The sequence below is a fragment of the Helianthus annuus genome, chromosome 12, assembly GCF_002127325.2.
Source record: "Helianthus annuus cultivar XRQ/B chromosome 12, HanXRQr2.0-SUNRISE, whole genome shotgun sequence".
Classification (NCBI taxonomy): domain Eukaryota; kingdom Viridiplantae; phylum Streptophyta; class Magnoliopsida; order Asterales; family Asteraceae; genus Helianthus; species Helianthus annuus.
Genome location: NC_035444.2, coordinates 42,219,642 through 42,230,263, shown reverse-complemented (window position 1 = coordinate 42,230,263; position 10,622 = coordinate 42,219,642). Strand labels below are relative to the sequence as shown.

The 10,622-nt window shown below is 37.8% G+C and overlaps 1 protein-coding gene across 1 annotated transcript; it reads right to left on the bottom strand.

The window, feature by feature from the left end:
* Nucleotides 1–253: 253 nt before the first annotated feature.
* LOC110892784 (iron-sulfur assembly protein IscA-like 1, mitochondrial) lies at nucleotides 254–9,851 on the bottom strand. Its single transcript, XM_035980955.1, has 3 exons — nucleotides 9,599–9,851; nucleotides 1,637–1,754; nucleotides 254–568 (listed from the first exon to the last, which is right to left on the bottom strand). The coding sequence occupies exons 1-3, from the start codon at nucleotides 9,789–9,791 to the stop codon at nucleotides 460–462; spliced, it is 420 nt and encodes a 139-aa protein (XP_035836848.1). The 5' UTR covers nucleotides 9,792–9,851; the 3' UTR covers nucleotides 254–459.
* Nucleotides 9,852–10,622: the final 771 nt, after the last annotated feature.

The window sequence follows — 10,622 nt, the reverse complement described above, 5'->3', positions numbered from 1 at the left end:
AACATATACTAAAAGAGAAAAAGGAAAAGAAGTTATTGTAGATGTCACTTGTGTCACTATAGAACAATTTCAACTGACTCACAAAATCAGTAAGTTTTACCATATAATCAAAATGCTACCACAGTGTAACACTGTCATTTCTTAAACAATAATCATAGAGATAGAACGTTAATCGTGTGCAGATCAAAACTTACCCATTTAACGGCTTTCAGTTGGTAAGTCTACAAAACGTTACAAGCCTAAGAAAAATACCTTAACCATAACGAGAAGTCATCTACTTCCAAAATCGCTTGCGTGGTCATGTACAGTGAGATTTCATTTCACGTACAACACGAAAAAATAGTAGTACACCGGGTAGGTTTGAATATATCCTTTTATTATTCTTATTTTTTTGAATGTTACAGTTTGTGACACAAACTATACAGGGATTATAAGGTGTGTAGTTTGTTGCAAATACAATTAAGAAGTGCCACCGGCCTTTGCAGCTTCTGTGCCACTCGTGGTCATAAAAGACTCCCCACAGCCACACTGTCCTTTTGAGTTCGGGTTAATAAATATAAATTCAGATCTGCACCAAATTACAACCATATACAAAACTTTTAGAAGTAATCTTTAAACCATGATCAACATAGCTTTTCATGTTCATTAATTACATGTAGGGGTGGGGATTTCTAACACGACATGAACCTAACACCACATTCGCGGGATTGGATGTAGTCTGAATGGGTTCAGGTTGAACCCACAACCACCTTTAGCTAAACAGGTTGTATACAGGCTTCCCTCGCAGCACGATCGTGGCTTGACCCCTTTAATCCATTTATATTTGTATATTTTTTTAAATAGTAAAATGCCATTTTCGTCCCTGGGGTTTGACTACTTTTGCGACTTTCGTCCAAAGGTTTGTTTTTTCTGCATACGGATCCAAAAGGTTTGAAATTTTGCCATTTTCAACCGACTCGTTAACTCCATCCATATTTTAACATTAAGTCATGGGTATTTTCGTCTCTTTAGACATTTCTTGTGATGATTAAAGGGTTTGGGTGGGGAGAAAGTCAACAGAGGTGGATCTTCATTTCTTATAGTTTTTTTTTATTCTAATAAAAAAGTCTAAAAAGACGGAAATGCCCCTCATTTAACAGAGAAAAATGGATGGAGTTAACAAGCCCAATGAAAATGGCATCCAGATGCAGAAAAATAAACCTTTGGACAAAAGTCACAAAAGTGGCCAAACCTCGGACGTAAATGGCATTTTACTCTTTTTAAGAATGTGTTTTATATCATAATTAAATATGGTTAGTGTTTTGGTCAAAATTTAAGAAATAAAAGAGAAATTAGTATTCATGTTTATATAGCTTAAACGTAATTATTTTATATAAATTTTTATTTTTGGTTGTAAATTTATAACTTGGAACTTATATGCAAAAAAGTAAAAATAAAATGAAATTTAAGGTTAAACGGGTAGTCTTAGTGTCAACCCGCAAAAGCTCGTGTTGTGTTTGGGTTCATGTGTATGGCACGATTTTCTGGTTCGTGTTAGGTTTGACCCACCCACCCCCAAACACGACCCATTTACCATATGTCCACAAAAGATACACCAAGTGAAAAAACAAAATAAACGAAAGAACAAGTTTCTTACCGGAGCTTATCGTCTACAAAGTCCATCTTGGTACCAATAACATGCATAAGAGCTTTTGGATCTATCAATATCTTTACACCCTTGTCCTCGATCAATTCATCAAATTTCCCTTTTTCATCTGTACGATTAATATATCAGATTATCAGTGTTTTAGGAACTACTTACATGTTACAATCACTATCTTGAGTTGAGACAAAGGTCCGAATGAGAACTATTAAATAATTAGAACCAAAGGAACCACCTTTTGGCCCTTAGATCATATCTTGATGAATGGTTAATATATGAGACAGTTACGTCCTTCAGCCCCATGATCAAAGTGATCGGGTGACAGCAGGTTCATAATTATCCAATGATTCACATGTGAACCCGTTGAAAATCAAAAGAAAAACGACAAACATATATAATAACAATGTGAAGCAATCCATATCTTTTGGGACATGACTACCTGACTAGTTTACATTCAACTATGTTGTTATCAATTTCGAAGCAAGCTCATGACCCGATTCACTGGAACAGAATTTTGTAATGCTCACAAGGCTCTGAAATTCTTGTATCAAAAAGGAGACATTGAAGCGTATATTGAAGAATTCAAAGTCCTCTAATACGAAACGGAATTTCAAGAATCAAGATACTGAAATTAAGAACAATTAGCCAAATTCGAGATAGGCATGATCTCTGATTACTGTTGGGTTCGTAGGCTTTAGGGTAGCCGGCCCTAATTAGGGTTAGCCGGCCCTAGTTATTAGGCATGCTTAGTTAACTTGTTGACCAAGTAGGAAACCCTAATCTTGTTCTATAAACACCTATGATGTAATTGTAGTATGTGTCATTCTGAAAACAATTGTGAGCATCTAATAAAAGTGAAACCCTAGTTGCAACCCGTGGACGTAGGTCACCTTGACCGAACCACGTAAATTCTCGTGTTCTTTATTTTCTGCCAGTGTGTGTGTGTGTGTTCCGCTTCCACTCGAGCCTACTCTGATTCGATACCCTAACAATTACAAGGTTTTACCTAGTAAAATTGATAAACATAAACATCGACAAAAAGAAAGATGACCTAATCTGCCCTATTTAACACAAAAGAAACAGAAGTTAATTAACTGCTAGAAAACCGCTTGTGAAGCTGTTCGCGCTATTTTTCTGAATTAATTGAATCTGCAGCTGGGTCCAGTTTTGGCTTGGATTTGGGTCAGGTTCTGTGTCACCCAATAACGGGTATGTAACACCCTCTCTGCCCTAATTCCAGGCCTTTGGAATGTTCCTTTGAGGCTATATAATGATATTAAAAAATTGAATGTGAGCCTTAAATCCCAACTCTTGTCACTACACTACACTATAGTAATGTCACCATCACTTCTCCTGTCCAGGAAGAGAAATCAGGTACCAAAGAAAAATGTATTTCAAGGGTGCAAGCGGTTTTCCAAGAACCAGTTATGGAAAAAGAAGACAGACCTGACTGGCTTGGTCATCAATACCCATAACCCAACATCATACTTTTAATCCTAACAGAGCTCTGAACCCTAGAGGTCTATGTTTCAGTTGTTGTGGGCATAAGTATTCTCCACAATACATTGTTGATGTGGAAGAGATGAACAGTGAAGACGAGATTCGTTGAATGAAGGCTAAAAGAGATTAAACCGGTTCTCAAATGGGAGTGCAATGACTTGGAACATATTAGGGTGTCTTCAGGCTCTTCCGCTAATTTGTAACCTTAAAAAATGTAATAGAATTTAGCGGTTCGACCCCCTATTTCTATATATAACAATTAACGTAGAGTCTTAGGAACAGTAAAATTTTTGGACAAAAACCGAATGTTAATTACGATTCAGCCATCTACTTGGTATAAGGAAGAGAGAATGCGGTAAAGAGAGAGTAGGGGCCTGTATTCTTGCGACGGAGACACGGTGTCGCGCCGACGGTGACATTAGAACCCGGCACGTACACTGTTGCAACTAGCTGGCCGGAGGAAGAGGGTTCCGTCAGTGATGCCGGCTCGGTGGTATAAGCGACGGTGGTTCCATTCCCATGGTCCAGATGGTGTACAAGGTCGACCGGTGGTTGCGGCGGCGGAAACTGGAACTAGGGTTCCGACCGGGTTACCGTATCGCACAGCCGTTCTAGCTTCAAGATTATCCCTAGCGACATGGAACTAGGGTTCCGACTGGTTACCGTATCCCACAGCCGATTTAGCTTCAAGATAATGTCCCCGATGACATGCAACGGCTGCACATAGACATAACTTCATGCTACTTTGATTGCTTTGCTAGCGCCTCCTGATTAAGCCATGGTCATCACCAAAGATGTTATTGGACTTTAAAACATCTAACCAGCCATGAGATTTCAACAATATGAATTCGTAAGAAACACTTCATATAGGTTTTAATTAGAATTTAATCTAATATGATTACATTGGGTTTTTAGAACAAAATATGCTCATAAATTTGGTTAGAACAAAAGAAAGAAGTTGAGAACATTCTTAAGAATGATTACTTGAAAGTTCACTGCAAAGGGGTCAAACGGGTCTATGTAATAATCAAGAAATTAACATTTTGTTTTAGATATTTTTTTGTGCCGAACATAGATCTAAATCGTGTTATTTTATGCTACTAGCTAACGTATCGCATCGGTAGCTATTAGCTAATTGTGTTAGACCATGTGTAGTGGTAACAACTTATAATGCCCCCACCATGGGGCATTATCCGACACGTGGCATCTTAGTCAGCGTTGGGGCATTATAGCAAAAGTGGCGTAGTGGGGCATTATGCCAATAACCCCATTCAATCATTAAAAAAAAAAAGAAACAAAGGTCATTGGCTGGTCAAAGGGTTGAAGATTAAAAAAAAAATGAAAGAAAAGGCCCCTTACTTGGACCAATCTCATTGGCCACCTGCATGTTCAATTTCATCCCTTCGGCGTTTTATTAAACACGCCTGCATGCAAGATTCCAAATTATAACGCCCAAAAACGCTTGATGTAATGGGGGGAGGGGCGTTTCCGGGCGTTTTTTTTCAATTTTTTTTAAAAAAACGCCCCACTACGGGTGCTCTTATTATGGGTTATTTAAGTTCTTGATCGTACATATGGTGCTTTGAACCTGTATAAATTTTGGTGGATGAGTGTTGTAGTTTGATTTGGGAATGTTTGGCGTAAACAGTTAATGGTTTCAATTTTAGGGATATTAAGAAATGAGATATGGACGAACATGTTATACTATCACTTAAGGTTATATCCAAACACCCCTATAATAAGTGCCTTGAATAGTTTTGTAGTAAAATGAATTAACTTAGAATGTATGCATATGCTTTAGGCTTTGATTGATTATTTTTTATTTATGAAAATTAATCTGGCAGTACGGGTCGGTTAGGGTAATGATAACTAAATCTGCCAATAGGGGTAACGGGTCATACCACGGCTCGAAGTAGATTGGTTTAATACATGATCAGTGGGCATTTTAGGTATGTAGTTCTATAAAATTTTTGAATCTCAGGTTTGCTTTAGTATGCAATAACATACATAAACTACTAGAAAAAAACTCACTTCAATTATTCAGGCAACAATGCAGTGTAGTAGTCAACACTGATGGTATGAGTAATTTTTAATGTTTATGATATGTAATATTTGTTTGTTTGAAAATTTGCATAGTTCAAAAGTTATCTTTTGGCAGACTAGAACACGTGAGAAAGTATAAACAACTGGGTGAGAGTAGGTAGAAGTCAAAACCAGATGCAAAAGATATTGTTAGTTAGGGGATTGATATTTTGGTGTACTTTGTTTGGATGACGTTTTTTATGAAAAGTTTTTTGCAAGTTTCATTTAATTGTGGTGTCCACTGTTAATGAGGTATACAAAGTTTCGTAGACAACCTTTGTATTGTCGGTTTGGGTACAAATCATATGTGAAAACCTATTAACAGCAGTTAATATAATTTTTATCCTCAAAAAACTCGATTAATATTCTTTTATTTCTGTTGAAAATAGGTCACAGGAGATGGATGACGCAGACATATCAACCCTTAGACCAGAGGGAGCTGTACCAGCAGTTGAGGTACGCGTTGTATGCAACTGGATTCCAGCCTTTAGTTAGAACGAAATACACTATGTGCTGGTCGACCGAGAGATACGCCCATAAACCTCACCTATTTATCCATGGACAACAATCAACAGCATAATCGTCACATGGTTCCACATTACTCAAATAAGCCTAGATTGTGTTTTGCCTTTTAATTTTTCATCCTCTGCTACTCCATTTTATATATAAAAAAAAGTAATTTCAAAATCTATATATATAGTACTAGGTCATCACCCGGGAACTTCCCGGGTAGGGGTTCTTACATATGTATCATATTATTAGGAAGATGTCGCAGGTGGATCAAAATCTCTCATTTATCATATAACAACACCCATTAATCTTATTAAACTTCTAGGTCCTTATAAACTGTTGTTTCACGAACAACAAAATGCAAGTTATTATTCGTCACAGTTTTTCTGGAATTGGCGAACAGACAAAATTTGAGTCATTATTAATCAAAGTTTTCTTAAATTGAGATTGTTCTATTTAGTCTACATTGATCAAGTAACCGGCTTATACTTTTGGCAAGCATATTGCAACCAATATCAGGTTGAAATCAGCCTGCTATGTGCAGCTTTATGGCTTCTAGGTGGTTCTATTCGTTTTATTTTTTAGTCGGCTATGTTCATCTACCAAGTGAGTACCCTGTGAAAAACATTTTTATGGCCAAAAATGTGCTCTGTGAATAATTTTTAAAAGCTATAGACCTCAAATCTATTGAAGTTCTTTGCTTTTTGATGGGCTGTATTGTATAAGGAGATAAAATTCCTAGGTTACCATGACTACATCCAATACTTATAATTATTTATCTAGATAAATATATAACTGAAATGTGTTTTCAAAGGACAAAAAGCTCATTTCATCAAACAAAAATGCTCCATACAAAACCTCATACATAAACCACTAACACATGCCTTATTGTAGGTACCGAATTACAGCGACCATCTTTGACAAAACTGGAGAGAAAGGGTAGAGCTACGGCTGTGCTCCGGCGACAACCCATGGAAGTCAGCGTTTGACGACCTGAAAGGGGGGATCAGTTCTGGAATAGCAATCGGTTGCGGTGCCATCTTCGGGGTGGTATTCATCAGGGAAGGGTTCTGTTTGCCCCGTCGCGAAGCACGGGTGGAAACCACTAGTTTCTTATTAAATGTGGAACTACTGACAGTTTTCTCTCTAAAAAGGGGCATTTGCTTGGAACTTGAGCCAATTAGCAAGTTGAGAATCCATTTGGGGATAGAACACTAACGTGGGTCACAAAAAAACGCCAAGAGATCACTCGCAGGTTTGGGTATTTCTCCTGCAAGTTGATGTTTCGATCTATGATTTAGGGGCTAGGGCCACTGGATCTTATTTCCAGTATTGCTTGGCTCATGTAAACAAAGAATACATTGGATGAAGCCCATAAATCCTCAAATATAGCTTTGTAATGCCTACAAATCCTCTACTTTGGCTCTGAGGGGTCTTCTTCAGCCCATCCATCATCTCGGGAGACATCCCTATTGGTTTTATTACTAGAATGTCGAAGTGAAAACGGTATGAAGTCATGCTAGTAGTAACTGACCGTGTCTCTATATACTACCATTTTATACTTCTCCAACACCCCTTTGACCTTCAATGCAATCTTAAACTGAGATTCTCCTAATGGAGGTTATTCTTCACCAGAGGATTCCTATTTCAGTACTTGGTGATTTAGACCCTTTATTTCAAATTGGCAAGAAATCTCCACCGTACAAGGGAGTTCAGCAGATGGAAACAAATGATCAAATGGAAGCAATCATGACATTGAGAACCTACTTACATTTGTTGCAGTAAAATTAGCTGAAAACATGGTCTTATTGGCTTCCATGAGCTGATTTTTGGCACAAAGAAACTACCCCCATCCAGATAATCTATTGGAGTTATCATGGTGTTATCATGAAGTTACAATGCAGGAACTAATGGATCGTAACGACGCAACGAAACTCAAATGTCACCTAACACCTATGCAGTTAATGCGATAAAATATCGGATATTGGTCAAGGACCGATATTTGAGATATAGGTTATCTCGGTGAGACATCGGTAATTTTAATATCATGCAGAATTTATATATATAGCAACTTAACACTAACAATTCAGTGATATATCGGCTTGGTCTTAAAATGCGCGCATAATGCGTGATGCGCCCGTTGCGCTAGCGAGAGCGCATCGCAACACCTGATGCATTGCGTTTACATGATGCGATGATATTGTTACAATTTCGCATAATGCGCTCCGATGCACGCAACATTGTCTGTTACGTTTTTTTTTCAGATTTTATGAAATGAGTTGGGTTTTTTCAGTAATTAATATCTTAGTATGTTTGATTTGAACCATTGTGGTTCCTAAACACTTGTTTATGGTTCTAGAAACATTTTAGTATGCAGCACACCTCTTGTCTTCTTATTACGTCAGTTTTTTTAGGTTAAGTATGTTTTAATAAGTTGTTATGTATAAATTATTTTTTAATATTTTTTTATAAAGAGCGCATCGCGCATCACGCATTGCACATCAGTTTTTTGAACCAAACGCATCGGAGCGCATCACGCAATTTAAAACCATTATATGGGTTATATGGGTCAAATATCAGTGATATATATATCGGTTAATATTGCCGATAATATCAGTACAGATATTTTAAATGGGGACCGATAACCAATATATCACCGATATTAACTACATATCCTAACATGAGTTCAACTGTACATGAAAGCAGTTGCTGATAAACACCATAGAATGTTGCATTAAGGTGGGGGAATAGATGTTTATTAAGCTTTGTCCTTACGGTCAACAACCTGTGGTTTGGAAGATCATTCAAAAGTTACGAGCATGTTTTTATAGCCATTTCCTATCATTGCTAAAGTCAGTCCAGCTGCTTTACAGATTCCAGCTTCCTGATTCAGCAAGAATTCAATCTCTCTTCCATGTCTCTCTCTCCTCAAAAGAGCCCGTGGAAACAATCGTGTTGTTCGAAGCCTCTCTTCTTTCTAGTCACGAAACAGATTTAACCACCACATCTCTCGCTAATGCTTAGCTACTTACACTATATATAAAGATGGCAAGCAAGCCAGCAATGGTAGACGTTACTTAGAAAGATACCTCCTACTGTATTCATTGTCAATTCCGATGAGGCCAGCAATACTCCCTCTTTAATCAAGGGAGCCATTGGGCCTGGTGCTCAAAGGAATGGTAGTTATCCCTGGAGAGAGAGAGGTATATAGCTAGTAAAGGCTATTATAACTTGGGCAAGAAGATTCTCTAATTTATCTCCTGTTTCAAACAACTAATGAAATCATCTCCTCTTCTTCTATAATCTTCAGTTCTTTTGCTATTTCAAGTTCAATTACAACGTTGCTATTTCTAGAGTAGGAGCTTGATTGTAAAGATTTTCATGCAGCAACTAAAATGGTTAAGCCCTAAAAGCGAATAGGAGCGTAAGTCTTTAAACGAACAGCTCAAGGAATTGTTAATGCCCCCTTTCAACCCTACCGTTGTGCTACGGGACGTATGAACAACAGGCGGTTAGGCATATGTGATTGAAAACGCACTTAAATAATCATCAAGTAATGACTAATAAGCATAAAACACCTTCAATGTGTTATGCATCCTAACCAAAACATAGGCCCATGTAAACAAAGGAGTTCGAAATCATTAAATAGTTAGGTAACATCACAAGAGATGCTAATATTCACACTACATATCACATCCCAATAACCTCAATCAATGTTCAATTATTTTCGATTGAAAGTCAAATCCTATCAACAACAAACCACAGGTAAGGAATTTATACAGCAAGCAACGATTATAAGCTAGATTGATGAAGGATTCATGATGTAGGAAAAGTAAATGAATAGAAAAACCCTAACCTACCTACCTGCATAATTGAGGGTATAGGAAAGACCGTTGCAACCGCGAGCTTTGACGCCGAGTTTGAGAAAGGGGCGTTGGCGCTGCTGTAGGAGGTGGCGTACCCTGTCGGCCGCTGCTTCTGTTAGGCTTACGGCTTGCCGTCTCGCCGCCGTCCGTACCTTCTCCGCCGCTGCTGCTGCCAATCTTGAAGTCGCCATCTTAAACGGAGAAAGAATCCTTTCTTAGGGGGTGTTTGGCTAATTTTATTCTAACTTCAAAAAAATTTGTTAAAAGAAGTTATTGACTTATGAACTTGTGAAATAAGTTTTTAAAAAAGTGCTTGGATTAGACTAGTGGGTATGGGGAACGGTCAAGGCATGGCGAGACCCGGCGCCGCCCCGGAACACCGCCCCCTTGGCCCGTCCCTGTCGTCTCCGTCTGCTCATGGACGATCTCGCCGTGATTCCTTCTCTCACATATACCTATACATACATATATATACATAAAGGGGCTCATCCCCCACCCCTTTGGTCCATCCCTTTTAGGCCAATCCTCACTTTCAGGTGACGTGACAGCCCATCCTCCGTCACCATACCTTCCAATCTGAAGGTTGGAGAAGAAGACAAGGACGGATGCTCCCGCATGTAAGAACCCCGCCGCATTGCGGCGGGTACTAATTCCTAGTTTAAACATAAAAAACTAAATATCACTTTTGAAAATAGAAGTTAGAAAGAAAACTAAAGGCCAATATAAGGCTAGTATACTTGATAGAGATATGTGTCTCTTAAAGGAGAGATCTTAGGTTCAATCCTAGACAAATATGAATAATTTAAAATTATTGGTGAATAAAGTAGAAAGCAAGTGTTGCTATTAAAAAAACTTAAATTTTAATACTTTTTAAAATAACCAACTCTAATTTCTAAAAAGATGATTCTTAAAAACAATTCTTAAACATGTTTCTAGTTAAATTTATTAAACATGTCAATGTTTGGATTAACCTATATATAATACTTGTCATATTAGAATTTAACCTAATAAACAAAAGGTTA

Excerpts from the sequence above, each read along its gene's own strand:
- LOC110892784 (XM_035980955.1), bottom strand. The coding sequence starts at position 9,791 with ATGGCGACTTCAAGATTGGCAGCAGCAGCGGCGGAGAAGGTACGGACG. Across the intron at positions 1,755-9,598 it reads CTATACCCTCAATTATGCAG|ATGAAAAAGGGAAATTTGAT; the intron begins GTAGGTAGGTTA and ends TTAATCGTACAG. Across the intron at positions 569-1,636 it reads TTTGTAGACGATAAGCTCCG|ATCTGAATTTATATTTATTA; the intron begins GTAAGAAACTTG and ends AATTTGGTGCAG.